The sequence below is a fragment of the Mytilus edulis genome, chromosome 2 (genome assembly GCF_963676685.1).
Source record: "Mytilus edulis chromosome 2, xbMytEdul2.2, whole genome shotgun sequence".
Classification (NCBI taxonomy): domain Eukaryota; kingdom Metazoa; phylum Mollusca; class Bivalvia; order Mytilida; family Mytilidae; genus Mytilus; species Mytilus edulis.
The window spans coordinates 101,201,331-101,228,678 of record NC_092345.1 but is presented as its reverse complement, the minus strand read 5'-3'; the positions used below and the strand labels follow the sequence as shown (position 1 = coordinate 101,228,678).

Below are 27,348 nucleotides of genomic sequence, written 5' to 3'. Positions count from 1 at the left end.
TGTGTTACCCAGATTTGTTTTATGAAAACGTTTGAACAACGGTTTGTTACTGTTGCCTTTATTTAAAAAAAGATCTGAAGCTTCACAAAATATAATCATATGAATATATATGTAAAATAGCAACCAATGAAACAAACATGCAAAATATATACGTGCTTCAAGAAATAACATATTGTATTCAGCATGTCAAGATTTATATAACTCAAAATCTAGACAAGAAGTCAATTTAAAAGGGACTATCAAAGATTCACCACCAACAATAAAGTTCATCAAGATAAAAAGACATGGCGTTAGATCATCACTTCTGGAGAGGAACATTTACATGCAATTACAATTATTACATTTCAATTATATGAGTTTAAAACATTATAGTGCTTCATTTTTGTCTGAAATAAAAATTCGACATTTATTTTTCACAGAAATGGTGAGGAACTTGTTTATTTTCGTAAGCAGTGATTTTGCAATGAAGGTTGATGTTTCACTAAACGACTCCTAAACTTTCAAAATAATCGTAAAAAAAGGTTATAATGATTTTAGATGTACACGTGGTTTGTTCACCAATGAGACAACTATCCGACGTAGTTATTCACAATAGAGCCTGAATAGATATAATTCTGACAAAAATAATAATGTGCGATATGGACAAGTATATTTAAAAAAAACTGCAGTTTGATAATGATTAAAAAATACTGCAACAGGTTAAGTAATTGATGCGTACTTTAGCATCCCAAATTGAATAGCACCCTTCGATTTAAACTGGTATAAATGTAATTCTAGAACTTAAGATTTTTGAAAAGGTAAAGGAATGTGAGCATTAGAGACTGTGTAGTAATATGAATTATGTAAACCAAATTAAATATAATATGTGGCGTTCAATTTAAATTGATATTATTTCGGATGATTTATTATGTTTATCTCATTGATATATTTACAAACACGATTTTGAAAGATACTTAGGCGAACCTACTTCAATTAAAATCATACTGTAACATATATTTTACATATTCTACTATTTTACAGAGTAAAAAATAGTTTCACTATCTATTACATGTACACACGTTCAGGTTTTGCTAAAACAAAACAGTCTTGGATCATTAAAAGTAAAGCACAACTTATATTTACTTTTTCTGAAATTTAACATTTACCAAATCAATCTCTTTATTGAAAATGATTGATTTGTATTGATCTAATTCAATAATTAAAAGCTGCGAACCTATCAAAATACGTTACAATATTTTTCCTATTCCCTTATTCCACAAATGTCAGACGGTAAAAGAGAACTAACTCTAAAATCACAAGACAAATTTACCGGCAAATTACAAATCTCGAATTTTTTTTCTCATGCATTTTACAAATCACTCTGTCGTTTTTCCGATTCTTTTCTGTCACTTTTAATCGTAACTACAGTTGCCTTTCTTTCTAAATTTGACCTTGAAAGACTCATCTTTTCATAATACAGTTCTTCCACCTTGTCTGCAATGCTGGTTTCGTCTGAATCCCGTAGAGATGACGTCAGACGCTGAATCTTAGGTTCATTACTACTTATTTCTAAAGCAGTTTTTAATAATTGTAAATGTCGAGAAGATGTAGTTAAAGCAGAATAGTCATTGGTAATCTGTTCGTACTGAACTTTCGTCATATCCAAATTGATAACAACTTTGAACATTGAATCTGGACTCAATGTCTGCGCTACAGCAAGAAGGCCCTTGTCCGAGAAGAATACTAAAATAATAGGAAACATTCTTTAATTAATATCAAAACAGTTAAGACAATTAAATCAGTAACCACACCAAAGAACACAATTACGCCATATAATGTTTTTATACTATTTGAATCCAAATACAACATAATTCGTGGAATCCTCTGTTGACATACGTTTTATATTTATACATTTATACCTATTATGTCTGTTTGTTTTGTTCACACATCGCTGTCAATATAATATAATAATGTTATGCGACTGTCATACAAGTGTGAGGTTAAGCTAGCTATAAAAAAACCAGGTTTAATCCACCCCTTTCTATTAAAGAAAATGCATGTACCAAGTCAGGAATATGACAGTTGTTATCCATTTGTTTGCATTGTTTGAGCTTTTGATTTTGCCATTTGATTCTAGACTTCCTTTTTGGAATTTTCCTCGGAGTTCAATATATTTGTGATTTTACCTTTTGACATGTTCATTGTATCAATATTTCTGGTTGGTAAACCAAAACACAATAATTTGTTTTAAATCCGTAAGCATGTTAAAATTTAACATTTAATCATTTGTGTAAAGGTTAGCTTCTCTAAAAAAATATCTAAATATGTCTGAAGTAGGTTATCATGGTTGTAATGCTGACAAAATAAACGTAAGCAGTTCGTAATTTGGATGCATTTATACCTATTTCGCCAATATTGTACTATTACCTCACTACCTCAGCTGATATTTTTGTACCGATATAAATTTGTTTTGTGTTTACATAAAAATGTAAAGGATACTTACTTTCATCAAAGTTGACATCGTCCTTATTCTTCCTAACGTCTGACGCTGCTGTCATTTGCCTTGATACTGGAGCACTGCGTGATCCCGCCATTGTTAATTGTTTCCCCTGTGGTCTCCCTCTACTACTCCATGGGTCATAATGAATAGCATGTAGATCTTTCTTTGTTCCGTTATCTTCTTTAAATGATATGATACCATACACGGCACTTTCCATACCGTTATATCTTTCCACAGGAAAACAAATGAAATTATCGGCAGCTATTGGAAAAAAAGTTAAAAAATAATACCCTTTCCCAATATGTTTTGTCAATGCAAATCTCCCACCGACGTCTACGCGGATCCTCTGATTGACAGGAAAGAAGAAATCTGGACTTGGACATTGTCGTAAAAGTTCGTATCCCATTTGACGTCTGCGCTGAGTAACTTCCTCCGTGCTATCTTTGGTACAGCATTCCAGAATCACAGAAATGCTACTAGGTTTTCTGTTGCTAACGAAAATCAAAATCTTACAACACATCTTATCGCCAATAGCTACTTCGATTTCTTCTGGCAGCAACGACTGGAGTTTACTAAACATGTCAGATCTAACTTTTAAGATCACGTATCTAAAACAATAGAAATATTCATTTATTTGTCAAAATCTATTTTCATTTGCAAAATGCACATAGTAATAAATAAAACTTTACAAAATTATATTAACTTTGAAGTTAGTGTGTTTTTAAACTATATTTCACGCATTACCGGGTACTTTAATAGTAAAACTGTTGCTGTAACGAAATCTGAAGACACTGACATAATTTTACTTTGACCTTTGTAAACAGTTTATCCTCAAACCAAAATTGTAAGGAGGCTGTGATGTTAAGTGGTAAAACGTAGGACTCAATAAATATTATGTAATTTTATTAAAGTACCACACTTACTCGCTGAAACTATTGACGGAGATAGTAGGAATTCCATACTTACTCGCTGAAACTATTGACGGAGATAGTAGGAATTCCGTTTCTTTCTTCTACATCAAGATTTGTCAGCCAGAAACTCCCTTTGTGCTTTCTCTTAAAGACTCCATATTTACAATCCACATTCTGACTATCAATGCCCGGTAAGTCATCAACGGGAAGCTGTATATCAACAGGTTTGTTAAAAGATACAACCGAATGACGAACAGCTAGACACTCAGATATAGCCAAGATAAAACAATTTCGAGGATTACGTTCTATTTTGCATGCCATAGATTCTCTATTCAAAGGTATAACCTAGAATAAAACACAAGCAATTATACACCAAAACTTAAATATACGTATAAGTTCAAAAAAGTAACATTACTTAAAATGGAGAAATATTTGATCATTGCTGAACATAAACCGCCTTGTGTATATCATAGCTAACTTTTGGTGTTGGATTGAATATAAAGTTGTAAGCGCTAATTCCGTAATATTCTACTCAGAAAAGGAGATTTTGTACGAATCAAATTTAGGAATTGCAAAACTATAATTTATTTTTTTGACCTTTGAATAAATAAGCGATAACATTTTGAAAATAATTATCCCCTTTTCTTGAGATAAAACACTTTTCTTTAATGAACTTCCAGTCTCCAACTAGAAGAATACGCTTAATTATGTGTAGAGATAACCAGTGTTGCTCTGACGAAATTTCGTACAACTGAGATAACTCGTATATAAGGGTTGTATAGACAGATTTATAAATTCACCGGATTCTCAAATATACATGATATCTTTACTTTCATCAAAAGTGGACATATAATGATAAGGTGCACACTAGAATATCTTCGTGGCATATGTGACATAATGTTAAGAAAGTAGGCATAAATGTTTGGCGCTCGCGAGTGTTGCATCTTTTTAAATCAATGGCGCTGTAAAAGCTTTGTCATTTTCAAACATGCATTTTAAACCAGTTGTTTTATAATGATTGATTGCATAAAATAAAGAAATGATATTCAGTTTCTCTGTCAGCACCACTATTTGGGTTCATCAGTGTAATTTTCATTTGTAATGTTCTGCTATTTTTGAATAAAATGTTATCAAATTTTACTTTTTATTTTTCATTTCGAATATATCTACCCTGAAATCTACTGTTTCATCCTGTGATACTGCCCCGAGAGGGAAATCTACGTGTATTCTACTGTCGGCTTCTGAGACATATTCATAACCATCTGGTGTAACAGTGTGGGTTTCCTCTCTTGGAGTTGATATGATACAAAATGAATCCATTTGGTTACAATTAAATGTTACTGTTCCTTCCTAAAATACACACACACAAATATTCAAAGCCATATATTTTGGCAAATCTTTGATTAAAATAGATATATAAATTTCTATAAGCTTGTCTTATGTAGGTCGAAAGTATTTCCAAATAAACTAACAGATATATTCAATCAAGTTTGCATTCACTGAAGTAGTACAAATGAGTGTTTACGGGCCAACTGAAGCTGGTCTCCGGGTGTGGGATTTTCTCGCCGTGTTGAAGTGGTGGCCTTCGGCTGTTGTCTGCTATACGTTCGGGTTGTTGTCTCTTTGACACATTCCCCATTTCCATTCTCAATTATTGTCTTGTTTTAAAATTAATGATAAGATAAATATGATTCCTGAAACATTTTAACAGTTCGACTTACTTGATGATGATACTGTGTATCTACAATAGTCCATTGTTTGCGGGATCGCACATGCGCTCTGAAGTGCAGACAAAGTCCATTCATTTGGCTTAGTTCTGGTATATGTACTTTAATTGTAATATTGCTCGAGTCAATATCAGGATAATATAAAGATTTGGGATTTCCTTTTGTTTTTTGTTCATCCTTGGGTATTCTCTTGTAAATGTGAAATATATCTGTTCTAAACCTATTTTGGTGAGAGAAACTGTTTTCCTTGAGGAATAGACCACGTTGTTCTGGGTTCCAAACCACTGATTCAAAATAATGGTCGTCAGGGAGAAGGTACGATGGTAATACGATTTCGATTCCATTCCCTGCGTCATTTGTTTTATAAACACTCCTGTAATTATAATAGAAGTAAAAGAAATCCGTTTGGTAATAACTATTAACTTATTGAGAATTTGTGTTAATTACTCCCCTTGAAAGGAGAAATTGAAGAATTGTCTTCAAATTATTTATTCAATATAGCATGGGCAACATTAGTTTAAACAATATTTATTCAGATAAATCAACATTAAACATATTATACAATGAAATAATATTAGGGATTCAGAAACAAGCAATTTGCTTTTACAAATCTGTCTCCCTTTACAGACATAATACACTTATTGAACAATACATAAATATAAGTACTGGCATGCTCTGTAATAAATATATGAATATGAAAAAGGTGAAAAAGGAAGAAAAAAAAAAAAAAAAAAAAATTCATGAGAAAAATAAAATAAAAATAATAATAAATAAACGTGAATAATTGTAATTTATACAGTGTGAAATGCTTGGGTTCTTATTGAGCGATGAGGCATTAACATCAAGGGTTAAAACGTTTACTTTTAATAATATAGTTTTGCACCAAACTGAATAAAATACTATTTTGCTCATCTGAGAGTACCGTTGATCCAAAAAGCAAAGTTTTTGTGTTTACTTGGACAGGAAGAACTGAAATAGAATCTAATAGTTCATGTCTTAAATTAATGTATATAGGACAAGATAACAGAAAGTGAGTATTTGTTTCTACATCACCACAACGACAATTTGGAGAGTCTACTAAATTACGAACGAAAAGGTGAGAATTCAAAGAACTTGAATCCATTCTTAAGCGAGCATGAAGAATTTGACCAAAACGATGTCCTATATAATAATACGTTGGGACCTTACTATTTTGGGTACTAATTTGTTTTTTGAATAATGATAGAGATTCACATTTTCTTATGTTTAAGTTAAGAGTGTTCCATAGTTTTGTTGTTGCAGGGATGAAATATTCAGAATATAAACGGGTCCGTGTGTTGACTTGGGTAATATTATTTCTTTGTCTTGTATTATGATCATGCCTACTTCCTACTGAATCAGGCAATAAGTCTCTTAAATACTCTGGAGTTTTATTATTCAAAATTTTGTGATAATGAATTAGTCTATGATTGCGTCGTCTTTCAGATAATTTTTCCCATCGAGTTTCAATATATAAATTGTTTATACTGGTAAGTTTAGTACCCCCCGTGACGATACGCGCTGCGTCAAGCTGGATATTTTCAAGTTTAGCAATCAAATTCTGATTTTGGGAGTCCCAAACGACATCGGCATATTCGAGAATATGTAAACTTTTTCAAGTGAAAATCTATCAAGAACATTTTTCATTTTTCTCATTATATTTATTCTTTTGTAAGCTTTAGAAACTATATATTCAATATGGTCGTTCCAGGATCCGTTGTTAGAAAAAAAGACACCTAGATGTTTGTGTTTGCTAACTGTTTGTAGCTCTTGGGTATTCATATTTAATGGAGGATGAAAGGGTCTATTTACTTTTTTTGAAATTATCATACTTTTAGTTTTTTGGGCATTAAAATTCACAAGCCATTTTTTTGACCAATTATAAATCTTATCTAGATCGTCATTTAAAATTGAAGCTGTTTCTGTTGGATTGTCAACCATAATATATAATGAAGTGTCATCTGCGAATAGCTTAATTTGAGCTTGAATGTCTTCTACAATATCATTTATAAATATCAAAAAAAGGAGAGGGCCTAGAATGGACCCTTGTGGGACGCCTGCATTAACAGGTAACCATTCGGAACATGAACCGTTTATAGCCACCCGCTGGACTCTGTTTGTAAGATAATTTTCAAACCACCTTAGTAAAGAACCTGATATGCCCGCTTGTTGAAGTTTAAATAGCAGTCCCTTATGCCAGACTCGATCAAACGCTTTACTTATATCACAGAATACTACCCTTATTTCTTTACCGCTATCTAAAGCCTTCCCAAAATCATTTGAAATGTTAATTAATTGATTAACCGCTGAATCCCCCCGTGTAAAGCCTGATTGATTTTTCGTTAAAATATTATTACGCATAAGGTGATTGTAAACATGTTTATATACACATCGTTCCATACACTTTGAAATTACACTCAACAAGGAAATAGGTCTATAGTTTTTAACGTCATTCGGTTTACTATTTTTATAAACTGGGGTAACATTTGCTCTTTTCCATTGATCTGGAAAAGTAGACGTACTTAACGATAGGTTAAATAGCTTACATAGTGGATACTTCAAAACAGAAGATGCTTCTTTTAACAATTTGGGACTTATTAGGTCTGGGCCAGAAGCTTTTGTGGGATTAACAATTTTCAATATATCTTCAACTTCAGTAACAGTAAGTTCTATATAACCAATGTCATCACTAATAGTTTTAAGTTCTTCAGGTAACATAGCACTTGAATCATCAATATTTGACTGGGAAGAAAAAAATCGATTAAATTCATTTGCCTTTTCGATTTCATCAAATATTAAGTTGTTATTAACCATTAATGGAGGTACACTTGCGTCGTTTGCTTTTAATCCGGATATTTGTTTAACCGTTTTCCACCAGTTAGTAGTGGACGGGCTACTGTTCATGATTTTTTTAATTAAATTGTTGTTATAATCATCCTTTGATTTTCTTATTAAACTGGTAACTTCATTTCGTATTTTCTTAAATTTTGACCAATCCGATGGGTTATTATATTTTTTAGCCTTTCTGTGGATTCTATTTTTTTTCCTTATCTTTTTTTTAACATCATTTGTTAGCCATGGAGGTTCATTTTTACGAACAGTTATTATTTTATTTGGAATACATATGATAGTTTTTGTTATTTCGGTTGTAATTTGTTCAACGTTATTTAAGTTTATTACGGAATCCCAATTTTTTTCTGATAAAATGTTACGATATCTGTCATAATCTCCTCGATCATATAGCCAAATTTTCCGCTTAAAAGTTTTTTGACGACATTTTGGAAAGTTCAAAAGACTAATTATAGGGCAGTGAAAGCGTATTTGGTCTAAAAAAGGTGGCCCGACTCCACAGTAAGTTATTATGTGAGCATCGTTTGTTATAAAAAGGTCTAACAATGATGACGACGATTCAGTAAAATGAGTAGGTTCATCTATCAATTGAGTAAGACTAAATTGGCTTAACAAAGGTGTAATTTTTTAATTAACAGGGGCTAGTTGGTTATCGTTAAAATCGCCTGTGGCCATTATGTAATTAATAGTATTATCATTATTATGGGCAACATTAAATGAGACTGCTACCATTTTTGATAATTTAGAGGCGTTGTGGTGAATGGTTTGAAATTTTCGGTTTCTGTAAGTTCAATCTTCATATTTGTTGAGTTACATTGTAGTCATCTTCGCTAGCCAAGGGTTACGATCCACTCCCGCGGGAGTGGATCGTAACCCTTGGCTAGCGAAGATGCATTGTAGTGTGTATAGTTTTTTCTTTGTATTGTTTTCTTCTTAAATTCAAATGGTTCTGAACTAGATTACGCGCAGGGGGCAATAGAAAATCTGTTCCCCCCTGATAGTACAAATTGAAAACTCAAAAACGAAGGAAAACAAACTACTTTCGTATAAGTAATCAAATTTCAGTGTAACTTCAGACTAACTTTCATCGTAAGATATTCTGCGAAGAGAGCAAACTTGACTTTAAGGATTGTTTGACATTTTAGAAGCCAAAAAATAGAAAGGCTCCAGTTGATTAAATACCTTCTAGTTTCATTCGGTTCTTCTTTTCTTGAAAGAATACTGCATTCCAAATTGACTCTGTAAAAATAAAAAAAGAGCCTGTTTATAAAGATTTATTTAGTCTGTTTATAGAAATGTATTTAGTCCGTTTTATGATAGCTATAAGGATAAAATACATTTTTTATATAATGTTCTTTTGCTGTGTAATCCAAGCCTTATTATAATTTCAACATCTCGTCCTGAATTTGCTTGAAATATTTGCCACTGTACGTGTCAGCAATCAATTAATGAGTCAAGTTCCTATAAAACTTTAGATTGACGTCTTAAATGTTTTTTGTACTTTCGACAATCAAAGAATTTCAAGAGTTGATTTTTCTAAAAAGAAACATCTCCGGTAGTTTTGGTGAACTTATAAAGAAATGGTTGCTAGCTCAAACTACTGATGTTTTACGTTTCAATCCGTGTTTATTCTTTGTTTCCATTGAACTTATAATTTCGTTTGCTCACAAAGTATATTTTCTCTCTTTTTAATTGACATCGTGTCTGAACAAAAATTTACGTTTTAATCCAAAATGTCCTATCCCAAACTTTGATGTCAGCTTTCATATATTTTACGGGATGTTTTGTAATGAACACACTTATTAATAAAAAAATGTTTGAAAATGAGATAATAAAAAAAATGTTCTATAAGGGATTACAATCTATAATCCAAACTGAATGCTAGATATACAGGCATTGACAAATAAAATGCCTTCACGCATTAGAATGAGCAAAGATTATGACAAACACGAATGATACAAACCTGTCGTCTTCTTTTCCTTTATTCTTCGATGTCTTTGCCTTTGAATCATTTTTCTTATTCCTATAGTATTTGTATATGTATATTATGACATATTCTCAACAACAAAGTATTCACGCAGTACAAATATTACAGATATATATATATAATTGTGACAGACACATTTAACTTTTTTTTCGTAAATTTTTTAAATTATAAAGTTAATATTACTATTCTTAGTTGATCTTAGATCAATTTCATTCGTGGAGATAAACAGATTTTATGAACTTTTCCCATTGAACTACCGTAACGTTTTATTTGACAAGTTGAATGTTGTTTGCTTTTGCCAAGTACACGAATTAGTACGATCTATCTGTAATTTCTGTCAATGTACTTAAAGGAAGATCGTTGGCTGGTTGGTCTAATAAGTGACCAATGGGCCCTTGCCAACCCTGGTGCTAAGGGTTTGAATCCCGTTCGTAGCGATGTGCGTTTTATTCCGGGTATTCCCATGTCCTTTCATAATAACAAAAACTTTCAGCCTAGATTGCTAAAAGTGGCGATAAAATAATAATTAACAAGCATCTCAATATAATCGTTGTTTTTATATCGTTCTCAATACCATTAGTGCTGTTTGGTTGATTTAGTTTTCATATTTGATATGAGTATATGACGCATTTCATCTATATAATAATAAGGAGATGGAGTGTGATTGCTGAATTAGAATTTTATCCACCAGAGTATGATTTATATAACACAAGAAGATGTGGTAACTTAACCAACAGATAAACTATCAATCAGAGATAAAATGATGATGATATCAAATATCATAGTGCACTATATATCATAGTTCACGTCTTACCAATGCATATTCAAATCACAATTAGTAAATAGCTTGAAATTAATTGATGCACATGAAATACGTATTGTATATGTAATATAATAAAAAGTTTGTCCGTTGCCGACACTCGGTTAGCCGAGAGTTTGGTCGGTTAATATATATCGAGTATGTGGCTATATGGGCGGTTGGTCTGTTAATCGGGTTGGTTATACATGTACGTCTGTTTAAAGTAAAAAGCACAATTTAATGTTAAACTCTGTTAAATATACAAATTTTTGACATATTATAAGAACCAAATAAAAAAAAGAAAAGTGTCTGACAAATTGATATATATCATAGAACATTTTCCACCTGTAAAAAATTTCATAGTCAGCGCAGTTTTTAATAAAACTAAAAGGCGTCGCGCAAGTTATGCTCATACGCATATATAGCAATTTTTTAATAAAAGGCGAAACAAACAATTTTAGATATCTTTTAAAGGACACAAAATAGTACATTGGTTCTAAAAAATAAATTGACATTAGTAAATAATTCATAATTGTAATATAACGTGAATAATTGCACGTTTTAATGAAAATTATGGGAATAAAAATCTGTTAATGGGTTGGACAATTAAAATTGTGTCAGTTAAGAGTTATTTAGCCACGACAATAGTGTTGCTACCTTTATATTTTCCCATTGAAAAAACTAAGAATGAGATGTTCTTGAGTAAAAAAAAAATGACAATACGGTGCAACAGTATCCTTCTAGTAAGAACATTTTTATTTTGACTTTCTTTGCATTTTATTGAAGGGTGTGTCACTTCAATATAGCGTGAATATGGCCGCTGGAATATGCATGAATCTATTATTAACGTTTTCAATCAGCCTTAATTTGTGTGTCTGTTCTAAAATCCGACTGAAAGTGTCTTTCTAATACAACACAGGGTACATATAACGTGTTGTTGTTCTGATATTCACATGCTATTTGTCACTTGACGTTAAACCCTAATTCGTCAGCATCATTCAATTGATTCTTTTCGTCTATTACTTAATCATAATTATGTTTTTAACAAATCATTCTAAAGAAGTAATTGGAAAGGAGCGAATACAGCTATATTTGGTCTTAAGTTTTAATTCATTTTATTCCGTTTAGTTCCTTTCTACATAAATACAAAGGAACTGCAGTTGCCTGCATGTAAACCTCTAGCATTTATCACCAATTTAAGTAAATCGTAATCCGTTACTGATTCAACACCCAGGGATGTTTCATAAAATTGAGAAAGGAAATGGTGAATATGTCAAAGCGACAACCACCCGACCATAGAGCAAACAACAGCCGAAGGCAACCAATGGGTCTTCAATGTAGCGAGAATTCCCGCACCCGTAGGTGTCCTTCAGCTGGCCCCTAAAATATGCATAATAGTACAGTGATAATGGACGTCATACTAAACTCCGAATTATACACAAGAAACTAAAATTTAAAATCATACAAGACTAACAAAGGCCAGAGGCTCCTGACTTGGGACAGGCGCAAAATTGCGGCGGGGTTAAACATGTTTATGAGATCTCAACCCTCCCCCTATACCTCTAGCCAATGTAGAAAAGTAAAAGAATAACAATACGCACATTAAAATTCAGTTCAAGCGAAGTCCGAGTCTGATGTCAAAAGATGTAACAAAAGAAAATAAATAAAATGACAATAATACATAAATAACAACAGACTACTAGCAGTTAACTGACATGCCAGCTCCAGACCTCAATTAAACTGATTGAAAGATTATGTCTTCATCATATGAATATCAGGTACAATCCCTCCCGTTAGGGGTTTAGTATCATACTATCATAAAATATATGAGAAGAACATAACCCGTGTCATGCCAACAACTGTTTTTTTTAGAAATAAATGTGTTTAGTTCCGATGCAAAGACCCTATCAGTGAATCAATGTTAAAGCCAAAATATGCAATCTTTAATGACCTGACAACAGTATCGTAACTATATCCCCTTTTAATAAGTCTATTTAAAGGTTTTGTTAGTTTCTGAGGAGAATACTGACATTTTTGTGCTTTATAAAGAATATTTCCATAAAATTTTGGATGTGAAATACCTGAACGTATAAGATGTCTGCATGTTGAGTTATATTTACGAATTATTTCCTTATACCGGTGATAAAATTTAGTAAATGTTTTGACCAGTTTGTGATATCGAAAACCCTGGTGTAATAATTTTTCAGTAATACATAAATTTCTCTCGCTAAAATCTAATACATTGTTACATACACGAGCGAATCGTACAAGTTGAGATATATAAACACCATAAGATGGTGACAAGGGAACGTCACCATCTAAAAATGGATAATTAACAATAGGAAATGAAAAATCATCTCTTTTATCATAAATTTTTGTATTAAGCTTCCCGTTTATGATATAGATATCAAGATCGAGGAAAGGGCAGTGGTCATTGTTATCATTAGCTTTATTTAAAGTAAGTTCTACAGGATAAATTTCTTTAGTATACATACTGAAGTCGTCATTATTTAGAGCCAATATATCATCCAAATATCTAAAAGTATTGTTAAATTTTTGTATCAAATGTTGTTTTGATGGGTCTTTGCTAATTTTAGTCATAAATTGTAACTCATAACAATACAAAAACAGGTCCGCAATAAGTGGTGCACAGTTAGTCCCCATTGGAATTCCAATAACTTGACGATAAACGGAATCTCCAAAACGAACAAAAATGTTATCAAGTAAAAATTCAAGTGCATAAATAGTATCAAAGCATGTCCAATTGACATAGTTCTTTTGTTTATTGCTACTAAAAAATGATCTAAAAGAGTTTGAACATATGTACTCGCATTCCGACTTTTTAAATGCCCAGTTAATTAGGGATGTGAATTTTTTCTTAATAAGAATATGAGGCAAAGTGGCATATAGGGTAGAAAAATCAAAACTTTGAACAGATTCAAAATCACCAATATATGCATGCAATTTATCAAGACAGTACTTCCAACGAGTTTTTGACACTCCAAAAGTAATTAATTCCACTATTTTCAAAGGCCTTATTTGAACAATTTATTATCAGGTTTTTAGTTGTACCAAGTGTACTAGTAAGTAAAACAGACAATTTAGTAGTTGAACAATGGCTGGAAGATGAAATAAATCTATATTTGTAAGGTTTTTTGTGCAGCTTCGGAAGCCAGTACATAGTTGGGACTTTCATTGTGTTTGGTTCTGCTTGTAAAGAAGTAGCTAAAAGTTTATGTTTGTTACAGATGTCGTTTTCTGAAAATGAAGTCAGTTGGAATGTTGGTGAATTCGTGATTTCCTTTTGCAGAACCTCTATATAAAATTTACGTCAAACAATAATGATATTATTAGCAGCTTTATCAGCCGGGACAAAAACAAATTCCTTGGCTAGTTCTGTTAGTTTATTTTTGATACGCGAAATAGGGTTTTTATAGTTTTTGTTGAGGGTAAAATGTTCTTTAAAATGTTGTATTCGAATATCAACTATCTTCATTACTGAATTAAAAAAAGAGTCCAAAGATTTTTTGTCAGCTTTTTCCCGTTTTACCCATTTCAAACAGTAGGCGCGGAGTGAGTCGTTGATGATATTACGACACTCATTCCAGTTAATAGTTGACGGGGGACGATATTTAGGTCCTTTACTGAGGAATGATTTTAACTCTCGGTCTATTTTCATGTCTATTCTTAAACAATTATTATTGTTTCTCTCTTTTAAGCAATGCATCATTATCTACTGTCATTATCTATTATTCTATATGCTGCGTCTCCATCCAGGTTATGTTACTTTTCTCTAGATTTTATTTATTTTACTCATTATTCTTTCTCTATTCTTTCTCTAGCATCTCAATAACCGCTAAACTTATAAAAAAATCGATATTGTTTTATTAGGATAAATATTTCTAACTGACGTCGCCGATGTTATATTACAAGGGGGGAACACTAGCTTCTTATGCAGCAAAGGGGGGAAATTGGCCTGATCCTCGTTTTCCCCCTATAACGCTGAGGGGGAGAAATTGGATCATGCCATTTTTTCCGGGGGGAAATATTGGATCGATCCAGATTTCCCCCCAGAAAAATTAGCATGGGGGAAGAATGGCTATAGGACACCGGCCGTGTTGTCGTCCTTTTTGTAGTTAAGTTTTCTAAGTGAACTGACCTTTTATCGTCACCCTTTGTTTTCACTTTTGTTGATTTGTTTAAGCTGTGGGCTCTGAAAAAAATATAACTTGCATTTTAAGCTTCTGCACATGTTTTTCATTTCGGATTATCAATAACAATCGAAAATTAATATGTATATATATATATCATTGGCAATAACAGCTAGTGATAACATAACTGTTGATCAAATTGTGCGGTAGAAAATTTAAACAACGAATTCAATATTTTGCTTGAATATCACAAATATCAGACACTGGACACTCTCAGAAGTAAATATCTAACTTACTTATGTTAAAATAGATATAGGAAGATGTGGTGTGAGTGCCAATGAGACAACTCTCCATACAAATAACAATTTAAAAAGTAAACCATTATAGGTTAAAGTACGGCCTTCAACACGGAGCTTTGGCTCACACCGAACAACAAGCTATAAAGGGCCCCAAAATTACTAGTGTAAAACCATTCAAACGGGAAAACCAACGGTCTAAGCATGTTTTTGCAAGCTTAACCTGCAAACCATGGAGAAACAAGTTACTGATCTTGCTAGAAATGACAGTTATCAATATGATACCATACTGACAAGTCATAAAAAATGTTTTGTTATAAATATAATGATGTATGTATCTGACCTTGATTCTGAAGTAAAATCTTTTGTTCTTTTCTTCTCAGTTATATGTTCTGTGTGTGACTTTCCAGGGGATACTGCAGAGCTAAAATGTAGGAAAAATTATCCTCTAAATATCCATGTCAAAAATCTTACCTCTCTCTACAACTATGTTTTGTTATTGGTCACTAACAATAGTGTTTTTCTTTCTTTCATTTTCTGTTTTTTTGTTAACTTCTGAAGAAGTAATTATTTTTTCCATGTTTAGAAGTTCTTAAATATAAGATCTCATTTTACTTATTAACAATTCTAATTTTGGAGGAAAAAAACGCTCGCAATATTCCAATAAATAAAAAAGACTGGTTTTCCAATAATCTTGTGGAGATCTTAGTAATTTCTTGCCTGTTGTTTATCTTTATATATTTATTTTCTCTCTTCGTATCTTATACTTGTGTTATCCTCTAGTTATCTTCTTACTTCATTTAAAGTACAGTATGGGTGGGATCAAGCTAGCTTTCAATGTCACTCAAAATACAGACTTGAAATAAGAAATTGTAATTAATATGTTCATTATTGACTCACATAGCACAATGATCTTCTTCAATAAGTTCTGTTGGTAGATTGACATTTTCTCCAAGGTTTGCAGAAATCGTTTTTCTGAAGAGAAGGAAAACAATCAAATTATAGGAAATATTTTATATAAAATACAATATATGTTTATTATCATTGAAATACTGATACCAGATGTCAATTTTTTGTCACTGATTTTAATATACTTTTGGACTTAATGTTAATTTTATCTTTCCTCTGCTTCAAACTGAATATGGTTGTCTCTGTCCGTTCTCTGTGAATGTTTGTTCCCATGTTTGAATGTTATGGCACTTTATTCCACTTGGATTATTTCAATTGCCGGTTAACTTTTAGTATCTGGTGGTATAAACCACTAATTCAATGCCTCTTCTGATTGCTACTAGTCTCAGAACAAAGTTTCGATAAGTTGATGTTACTGTTTGTTGACTGCTAGTTCCCGATAGTGACTTTCATGAAGTAAAAGACACAGGTGCTGGCTGAATGTTAGTCCTCATTTGAGTTGAAATCATTGCCGGTTAATTTCTTGTCTCCAATTGTAATTGACTGATAGTTCACGATTGTATTATATAATAGTAATTGAATGTTAGAACTCGATAATATCATCAATAATTCAGCAACCCAACAAACAAAAACCATAAAAGACATTTAGAGGTCAGCATAAGAAAAAGACTATATGTTTAAGACTTTAAAAAGGTTCTACTTACTGTTCAGCGACATCTTGTGGTTTGAGATCTAAGGTATCAATACTACATATACTTGTGTAGTCACTTCTGGTTGTCAACCTTGAATTAACACATTCAACAATTACTGTAGATGTGTAATATAGTCCAAATTACACCAACAATTACTGTAAATGTGTACTATAGTCCTAATTACACCAACAATTACTGTACATGTGTAATATAGTCCAAATTAAACCAACAATTACTGAACATGTATAATATAGTCAAAATTACACCAACAATTACTGCACATGTGTAATATAGTCCAAATTACACCAACAATTACTGTACATGTGTAATATAGTCAAAATTACACCAACAATTACTGCACATGTGTAATACAGTCCAAATTACACCAACAATTACTGTACATGTGTAATATAGTCAAAATTACACCAACAATTACTGTAAATGTGTAATATAGTCCAAATTACACCGTTTTCATTTAGTGTTCCAATAGATCAAAGAACTTATTTTGTTAGTGACGATACAATTGAAACCGAGGAGCATGTATTGACTGAATGTCCGTTGTACGACGATGTTAGAGACGAACTGTATAAGATTTTAAACTTTGAAAACGAAAATTTTAGTCTATATTGCCGAATTCTTTGAAACTTTCATTTATTTTAGGGAGTGATAATATTTATGTGATACAAAAATGTGACAAAACCTGCAAGCTTATTTTAGACCGTAGAAAACGTTTTTATACCGATAATTGATGTAAATATGTTTTTAGGATTTAACTTTTGTTTTATAATTGCTTTTTGAAAATTTGTAATTACTAGTTCCTTTTAATCCGTCTCTCATAATTCTTTTAGAATGGCATTAATAATTTAAAAAAGATTTACTTTTATAATGTGAAACGCGTATTATTAGTTATCTTGGTGTAATCAGGGGTGTACAGAATTTTACACATTCCTTTACTCATTTTGAAACCAGAATGTTAAATTGAAAAAATGGTAATGAAAAATTTCCCGCGTTATATTTTCCAATGTTATATTTACACCGGGGTAGTCATCCAATCAGATTGCAGTATTTTTGTTACATAAGAACTGTATTATTGACGGTGAGACGTTAATAAATTATTATTGTATTTTATTATACTTCATTTCAAAATGCCAGATTTTGATTGGCTAATACGAGGGTGTTGATTTACTCTATTACCCTTCATGGAGACGCTTGATCAAGTGTGCGCTTTATTAAATACGACTCTATCCTATGGCAAATACTCTATTCCCTTTCACGGAGACGCTTGATCAAGTGTGCGCTTTATTAAATACGGATGATTGTTATCTACAAGACGTCATAGTTTATTACTTAGAATTTGAAATGTAATCGACAGTAATAACAGAACATTCAGCATAATAAATTAAATAACACATATCTGAGAGGATGATAGAGCAGATTGTTACCCCTCGAAAAGAAATTGTCAACCTTGGCTTCGCCTCAGTCGACAATGTTTTCTCGGGGTAACAATTTGCTCTATCACCCTCTCAGATATGTGTTATTTATTTAAGAATTGAATGCTCTTTTTTGTAAATTTATTGGGGTGTAAAAGCGTTGACCGAAGTACATTTTGTATGAAGCGCGGAAGCGCTTCATACTTAAAATGTGCGCACGGTCAACGCTTTTACAACCCTATAAAGTTACAAAAAAAAGCATTCAATACTTATAATTACATTTTTACCTATAGGATCATGAAAACACGCCTTTTATCAAGTTTTTTATTTCATTTACCTGTGCACTTTATTGTGGGACCTCGTGTCATCATGAATGAGACGTGTTATTGAGTGATACAACTGCTTAAGGAATAACACATGATGTGCAGTTAGCCAATCAGAATAACGTATTGTAATGAAACATACATCTAATGTAATTATATAATATTGTATAGGATTGACTTTAAATATTGATCATGAGTAAAATAAACGGAAAAATTCTTGTTCTGTGAACTATGATAAAAAAAACAACATTATTTACATATAGGGATATTTGAGATAATACCTTTCTATTCCTTAATGTTTTAACGTGATCTTGATCTCATCCTATTTGTCCTTTATGTAATAACATTATCACTACTAAGTGTACTACATCAGATGGGCATTCCGACAATACACGTTTCTTCAATGATTCTCCATGCCGAAATAAAGAAAAACCCCAAACTAATTGTTAAATGATATTTGAGATCGTTCTTTTTTTAAATCTCCTATGTAAAGTGATATTTGAGAATATACTCTTTTGGTCATATATGTAAGTGATGTTTGTGGTTGTGTCTTATTTCTTTATGCAAAGTGATATTTGAGAGCGAATCATTTGAGTCCTATAAGCAAAGTGATATTTGAGAGCGCGCCCTTTGAGTCCTATATGTTCAGTGATATTTGAGAGCGCACCCTTTGAGTCCTATATATGTTAAGTGATATTTGAGAGCGCACCCTTTGAGTCCTATATGTTAAGTGATATTTGAGAGCGCACCAATTGAGTCCTATATGTAAAGTGAAATTTGAGAGCGAACCCCTTGAGTCTTATAGGTAAAGTGAAATTTGAGAGCTAACCCCTTCAGTCTTATAGGTAAAGTGAAACTTGAGAACGAACCCCTTGAGTCTTATATGTAAAGTGAAATTTGAGAGCGAACCCCTTAAGTCTTATATGTAAAGTGAAATTTAAGAGCGAACCCCTTGAGTCTTATATGTAAAGTGAAATTTGAGAACGAACCCTTTGAGTCTTATATGTTAAGTGAAATTTGAGAGCGAACCCTTTGATTCCTATATATTAAGTGATATTTGAGAGCCAACCCTTCCAGACCTCTATGTTAAATGATATTTGAAAGCGCACCCATTTAGTCCGCTGTGTTAAGTGAAATTTCGTACCTTTTTGGACCATCGTCTATTTCTTCTAAATAGTTTGTTTCCTTTGATTTTGATTGCCTGTAAAAGAGTTTAGACAATCCTAATAAAAAAAATTGTAAATAAGGAAACACATAAGTGCAGAGAAAGATACACGAACATTTTCATGTATAGCCAATACAAACATTGTACATATTTTATTTTTTAGGTTTTGTGGTTTATAAATTATTTGACTAATATCATAATCATTGTTTCTTCCATGAATGATCATATTTTAGTTTGGATTCGTTCCTTTATTAACTTCATTCCTTTTACTAAATACGTCAATAAGGTTTGTAGTTTAAAGGTTAAAAAAGTAGCAGACGACTCGTTGTTGCACATATACCTCAATCATCGTTTGTGGTCTATTGTGTGTGCAGTTAAATTTTTCATTTTTCATTGAAGGCGTCAAATATTCTTTGTTTTTATTAATTTTTATATCTTAACGACTTACTGCATATACGTAGACTTTTATTATGTAAAGCTTCCTGTAAACGTCAAAGTGGTTTCAAACCATTATGTAATTATGACAACGCCCCGAAAAATGTATATATCAATATCAGATTTTTGATTATTAACAACAAAGTGTATGAACTTAATGTTAATTGTATTTGTCTTATTAAGTAGGAGGTATATGAATCACATTAATTCGATACGCAAAAGCTTAAGAAATATTAAAAGTGATCAGTTAGTAATATTTCACTGAAAGGTAGGCATACATATACTTTATTAATTTATTATGACAACAATTACAATATGAAACATAAGTTATTTAATGGAGATAACTTAGACACATTTTAGATAGTTCAACAAAATTTAAAATGAAAATAGTTATTTGCTGAGAAAGGTACGTTAAAATGATGTCAGTACCGAAGCATTTCAGCAATGAAATATAAGTCGTCTCATAATATAGAATGCGGATAAATTTGTTCTCGCTTTTTAAAAAAGAAGCTAACTATCTAATCTACATTATTTTTTAGAAAAGTATTACAAAAATCGTCTGACCTTTTAAAGAAATAATAATTTTAACTTAGCGAATTGTATACAAATTATATAGCAAGCCTGTATCCGTACCAGTTGCAAGACGAATAAATATAGAAAATGATTTTAAGTTACCTGTCAAATGTGGTTTCATTCGTAGACTCTTTTGTTTTCTTGTATGTTAAGTCTTCCAAATCTATCGAAAATTGTTCATTCAAATGTATCTGTGTGGACGGTCTGGAAAAATATATTACACATCAGACATTCAAATGTAGAAAACTTATAACAGAAGAAAGTTTGTATTATTTATATCTTGTTGTAACATACGAATGTATTGATAGTATAGTAAGTTTACCAGACCGTTAGTTTTCTCGTTTGAACTGTTTTACATTTGTTATTTTGGGCCCTTTTTAGCTGATATCATTGGTTATCATACTAAATCTTCTAATTGTTATATTGAGCTAAGGGTTCTGTGGTTTTTCATTTGTATTGCATCAAATACTTGATTGCCAAACTTAAGGATCTCTTATTGAGTATCACTTTATATATTTCCAACTGTTTGAAGGAAAATCTAAACATATTCCTTCAATCGCATTCTTTAAAAACAGCATAAATTCCGCATATTTGAAACTGAAAAAAGAAGGTACCGTTAATATGGTTAATGTCATGTATTCTTTAATTCCGTATCATCTCCAGTCATGGGGTTTTCTTATGTTAACATTCATTTTATTAAGGTAGCACTCCACAGTTAGGTGTTTAGTTTCGCATTTTGACCCCTGTGGATTTTTCAAATATGAGAGCTAGTGTGCAATAAAATTCATTTTTGGATAGCTGAGTATTAAAATAGCCTTTGTGTTGGGTTTATATGAATATCAAGATTATGTAATGTATGTAATATAGGCTGTTTTCTGTATGACAGTCCGTATTTGCATGTCCCTACCATACATTGGTCCGGCAATTATTGTAATGTTTTTTACAACTTTTTATCGCACGAACTTTGTGATTAGATTTTACGAAAAAATGAGGCGAAAGACACCCATTTTTTATTTGATCATTAGGAAGATTTATAGAAACAGTTTCTAAAAAGGTATCACTCACAGGCATTGAAATTCTAGTTTGATCCAAATTTTGGGGGGATATGTGACATTTTCACCCCCCTTTTTGCAATATTTTATGGTAAATAAATGCAGAATGTTGCCATGGATACACATAAAAGGAGTTATTTTTCACTCTTCTAACTTTTGAAAATCAAATCTATGGAATATACTGATTACACACATATGCACATATACAACACAAACAGTTAGGTTAATGTATTAGAAATCCAGGAATAGGAGATGATAAAACATTTTGTGGCTCATTTTTAATTTTATTTTCTAACTGTGGAGTGCTACCTAACATAGAAGCGCACCGGTACTGGGTTTAAGACATTAAAACTCCCTTTTTGTATTAAAAGACGTGTAAATAATCTAAGCCCCAGTCATACTGTCACGTTTTACTACGTTTTAAAATGCTAACTTTCAACTACGTTTTGAATAAAAATGTCCCGTTGTTTTGACAGCTAGGTTTGTGCAACGATCTTTTCACGTTTTGCTACGTATTAGTACGTGTAGACCCACGTTTCCACAACGCAATACGTAGTAAGCACGTTTTGTTACGTTCCGCCTAGCTTTGATACGTATTACTAGGTTTCAACTACGTTTCAATTTTCGCTACGTTTGTTGTTGAATTTTCAAAACACACGGAGCAGCTCCCGTTTTGAACAAAGGATCACAACGTTTCGATACGCTTTAATTCGTTACGTATATTCCCGTTTCGTTACGCTTACAAAACGTAGTAAAACGTAACTCTTGAAACGTAACAGTGTGACTGGGGCTTAAGTTCTTAGTAGAAAACAGTTACCTTTCTTTGGGCTGATCTACAGTGACTTCGATAATTTGTTTTGATTTGACTTTCTTTGTTGACGACATTTCTTGATTTTATAGTAATCACAAAAGTAAAACGAATTCAACAGCACATCTGTAAAACATTCATATTATTGGTAATTGCAACATGTATAATGCTTTATCGGTATATTTAGTACCTAGATGTTAGATAACTAATAAAACATACAATTTTAGTTAGAAATAATATAATTAAAATTGTTATGAATATTTCATTTCTTAATCTGAATACCACATCTTACACTTTTTGTAAATACATATATAGACAGTATTGAACGTTTAGGTCGAATATAACTATAGTATAGTAGAAATAGCAAATGGTATATATATTAGGTTGGAATTTGATATTGTAGTGCATTAGAGCGATACATTTTGTAAGACATTTATGGGGATTTCCCTTTAAATCATTGTTGTTTGCAATTATGCTTACACTAATATGACATTTATAATAATATTACAGTTATGTAGTACTTTTTATAAAAACAGTAGTTTGTATATTCGTACGAAAGACAGATGTATAAATAATCTTCCCTCTCCTGACTTACAAATAAGAAATTCACCAAATGAAGTTACAATAAAAACTAAGACTTCGCTCTCCGTTAGAATTATTCTTGCAATTAACAAGTTACAATATTTACCAAAACCACAGTTTTTCTTCTTTTTTTCCTTCTGATCAAAAAAGTATTTGATTTTAAAATTACTTACTGTAAAAACTATCACCATTTTTACCTTTTAGCGGTCGTTTGAACTTCAAATTCGTCACTGTTTTAGTGGTAACCTGATAACATAAGAAAATCACTGTCCCTTGTAAATCTGATATAAACAAGTTTAGTATTCCATTGTTTTGTAATTAAATTACGATTAAAAAATTCTATATTTACCCTTTATGTTCGAGTAATCAATCCATTGTTGGCCTTTGTACGTATATGATTTTGAAAATAAAAAATAACCGTGTTCGTTAATGTAACATCTACATTTTACTTTTCTAATGGAAATGAGGAATTTACGTAAAAGAAGTGCGAACAAACGAGCTACGCAGAATAGAAAAAAACCCATCTGGAATTAATTAATAAAAAAGAATGTGTCCATAGTACATGCCCCACTCGCACTATCATTTTCTGTGTTTAGTGGACCGTGAAATTGGTGTAAAAACTCTAATTTGGCATTTAAATTAAAAAGATCATATCACAGGGAACATGTATACTAAGTTTCAAGTTGATTGGACTTCAACTTCATCAAAAACTACCTTGACCAAAAACTTTTACCTGAAATTTGCGCTATCATTTTCTATGTTTAGTGGACCGTGAAATTTGGGCCAAAACACTAATTTGGCATTAAAATTAGAAAGATCATATCATAAGGCACATGTGTACTGAGTTTCAAGTTGATTGGATTTCATTTTCATCAAAAACTACCTTGACCAAAAACTTTAACCTGAAGCGGGACGATAGGACGGAAGGACAGACGAAAGGACATACGGAAGGACTAATGAACGGACGCACAGACCAGAAAACATAATGTCCCTCTACTATCGTAGGTGGGGCATAAAAAAAGTCCTATCTCTCAATCGTATGAATTAATTGTGATTTGATTAAAGAGCACTATTTAATATCTGTATCAACACTGGATTTGACACAAAACTATTAAGATATAACCAAAAGGCACCTTTGATGTGGTTCCCATGTTTGGAGCTGTACATGCACACGTGGAGCTATTTATAAATGTTTAGATCACAAAGCTTCCCCTTTGACACTTAAGAGATAACAAAAAATCAACTAAAACAAAGGAAATAAAAAATAAGTGAGTCTTGTCCTGCTCTATGTTCTTTACCAAATCAGTAGGGTTATTGCTTGTCTTTATATTTACACCGAGCGTTAGATGCAACATATTGACAAATCTGCTTCATATTAAACCTATTATCATTACTTAATGATTTCAAGTCACACTCAGTCGTGATTATTCTGATTAGGAGATTGAGGAGCATATTCCAAAATCATTGGCGGAATGACAATGTGTTTGGTTAATATGACATTCCTGGCTTCATTTCTACTTCTTAAAATGAACACCCCTTTCTGACTGGACATTGCTATGTATTTATATTTCCTGAACATCGAACGGCTAAACCTTTTTCGCAAGGTTTTCACTATCGGTCATAAGCGGGGCAAAAGTGACCATACTATAATCCCCTATTCACTCTTGATGATTTGTAGTCCTATTTGTGGTGGAAATTCAAAACCTAACTTTTGGTAACAGTTTATTTAAAAGAAGATTGTTCCCAAGCTAATAATTTGCTGGAAAATATTCTGCTCGAGATAAAAATGTGAATTTCTGACGGTGAATGATATTAGAAACCCAAACAGTTCGCCATTAATTACAAAAAAAACAAAATGTAGTTGCAAGACCACCAGATATTAATTGAAAAATGTTGTATATCATTTTTTTTATATTTAAAAAATAATGAGTGAATGTTATAGCATAATAATAATACAATCGAAGGTAAAATGATTGTAAACGTATACATCCTTAGTACTTGTGAGTAGAGGCAACAAGATACTTGTCGATTGGTAAGTTTTCCGTCAGTAGTTGCTTTCATAAATCGTTAGATTATGTTTTTTTCATACCAAGAGCAAGTTTATATCTTTAACCAATAATGCAAATCTTTGTTTTATATATTTTTTCTGTTTCCAGAAATGAAGCTGAATTTTAATGTGTGGACTTGGTATTATCTGTGTATCGGCTTAAGTTTCTTGGACAAATTCAAAATTACTTCTGCTACTACGATCCAACTGGAGGCGGAGAATCACCTTCTCACACAGAACAACATTGACTTTAAAACCATACAAATTGCAGAGGAAAAATTTCTCCTTGTTGGAAGTAAAGATCTCTTGAATTTTTACTTCTGTTTAAACGAAGACAGCTATGTGACTATACAACAAGTGTGCGGGTATTATAGTGGTAATATGAGCCAGCTTCAAGTTGCTGTAGATGAAAATGATATTTTATCGTTTGAATTACCAGAAATGAAAAGTGAAGTAAAATCCATACCATGTGTAGGGTTGAATTTTACTATGAATCTTCTATCAGGACGACACCTTCTCACTTTTAAGAACATGTTCGCCGACACTGACCATTTTTTTATTGATAACTTTCAGATTCACTTTCCAGGAATTTATATAACCAAAAGAATTCTTCAGTGTTCCACAATATGTTTAGAAAGTATAAACCTACCAAAAGTTAATGTAAATCAATTAAATTCTTCAGTGGTTGGAAGGATAAAAAATAACAACTATAATACCACGTGTGCAGAGGTGGATAATATAAACATCCCTATTTATCATGAACAAGCAAAAGTATTAAAAGTCACCGCTATACATCCGGCATACCACTCTTTTGAAAATACCAAGATTCATGACTTCAAAAACTGCAAGCAGACTGAATCTGTAATATTTAGTGTCAGGAACTACCTACTAGGACAGCCATTATTTACTTCGAAAGGGTTCGTTTTGCGAGAGGCTAGATACTTGTCGAGACGTACTATCTTATTGAAGTTTTACTTGGAAGGACCAATAACGGACTCTGTGAATAGCGAAATTGGTAGCAATATCCATTTGCAAGTGAGTCCCATAAAATTCGACACTGATATTATTTTTTCTCATTACGGAAGAACAGAAAGATGGATATCATCATCGCCTATTACATTTTCTAGTGACAAGTTACAACATACATGGAATGTTCCAGACTTCACGTGGTCGTCAACATCTCCTAACTATATTAGTTTTATTTTACCAGAAAACTATACAACTTCTCTAATAGTTAAAAGGTTGTCCATAGAAAAGAGGCATGTGCGTCAAGATATCCCCTTTACTATGTTTTCAAACGAACGTTCACTCCTAGAAGGGGTAGACAAAGACTTTTGGTGGCCCCAGAATAATGATACAATGACAGTTAGGGTAATGGAAACAGGTAAAATATTTAGTAACGCTGACTACCTACGTATATATATACCTGTCCCATGGAATTCTATTAACTGGTGTCAGATTTTTGTCATATATCAGGATGGTAATGTTAGAATTTTACCTATTACGCCACCTGGTGTTGATTGGATTCCTTTTGGATCATCTTTGGTTGTTGGTGAAACCAATCCTATTTCGCGCCGTCCGTATTCTGCAATTCGTCATATTGATTTTCACGCAAAACAATTTCGGATGGATATTTATTATTATGATGGAAACAATGCATCTTTAGTCCTGAATTCGAAAATGTTTGAAACATCTATGACTATAAGTAATTTTCAATTTAAAAAGAAATCACTGCTTCCGGTTCTTACTTTTAGATCTATGTTTGTTACAGAGGGGAATTCAGACTGTGATCATGTTAATGTGGATGGTAAACAGGATATTAGAATTCAATCAAACTGGACAGAAATTTTAGGAACAACTTTTTTTTTCTACAGAAAATGCATTTCGAAGCACAACACACAAAGTCCTGATTACTTAGTTCAAATTTTAGAATAGTAAATTGCTTAAAAAGTTTTTAAACATTTTAAAAATGTATAAGATATACTCAACGTCAAAATAATTGAAATCCAATGGAAATTAATAGTCCTGTTATAAGGTAGCTGTTTTGACACTCTCGACAATACAAACATAATTGGTTATTGGCTAATTTTACAAAAACATTTCTTCAGTTGATC

General features: G+C 32.0%; 2 protein-coding genes across 2 annotated transcripts; one reads left to right on the top strand and one right to left on the bottom strand.

Annotated features, from left to right (window-relative positions):
- Positions 1 to 42: 42 nt before the first annotated feature.
- LOC139513723 (uncharacterized) lies at positions 43 to 23,460 on the bottom strand. Its single transcript, XM_071302469.1, has 15 exons — positions 23,361 to 23,460; positions 22,615 to 22,731; positions 20,848 to 20,949; positions 19,717 to 19,773; positions 16,832 to 16,909; positions 16,119 to 16,193; positions 15,562 to 15,642; positions 14,931 to 14,984; positions 9,949 to 10,008; positions 9,168 to 9,224; positions 5,112 to 5,490; positions 4,561 to 4,740; positions 3,446 to 3,735; positions 2,483 to 3,087; positions 43 to 1,722 (listed from the first exon to the last, which is right to left on the bottom strand). Exons 2-15 carry the CDS (start codon positions 22,680 to 22,682, stop codon positions 1,349 to 1,351), a joined length of 2,460 nt encoding a protein of 819 aa, XP_071158570.1. The 5' UTR covers positions 22,683 to 22,731; positions 23,361 to 23,460; the 3' UTR covers positions 43 to 1,348.
- LOC139513724 (uncharacterized) lies at positions 20,290 to 27,348 on the top strand. Its single transcript, XM_071302470.1, has 2 exons — positions 20,290 to 20,440; positions 25,344 to 27,348. Exon 2 carries the CDS (start codon positions 25,346 to 25,348, stop codon positions 27,167 to 27,169), a length of 1,824 nt encoding a protein of 607 aa, XP_071158571.1. The 5' UTR covers positions 20,290 to 20,440; positions 25,344 to 25,345; the 3' UTR covers positions 27,170 to 27,348.

Excerpts from the sequence above, each read along its gene's own strand:
- LOC139513723 (XM_071302469.1), bottom strand. The coding sequence starts at position 22,682 with ATGTCGTCAACAAAGAAAGTCAAATCAAAACAAATTATCGAAGTCACT. Across the intron at positions 19,774-20,847 it reads AATGAAACCACATTTGACAG|GCAATCAAAATCAAAGGAAA; the intron begins GTAACTTAAAAT and ends ACTCTTTTACAG. Across the intron at positions 3,088-3,445 it reads TCCGTCAATAGTTTCAGCGA|ATACGTGATCTTAAAAGTTA; the intron begins GTAAGTATGGAA and ends CTATTGTTTTAG.
- LOC139513724 (XM_071302470.1), top strand. The coding sequence starts at position 25,346 with ATGAAGCTGAATTTTAATGTGTGGACTTGGTATTATCTGTGTATCGGC.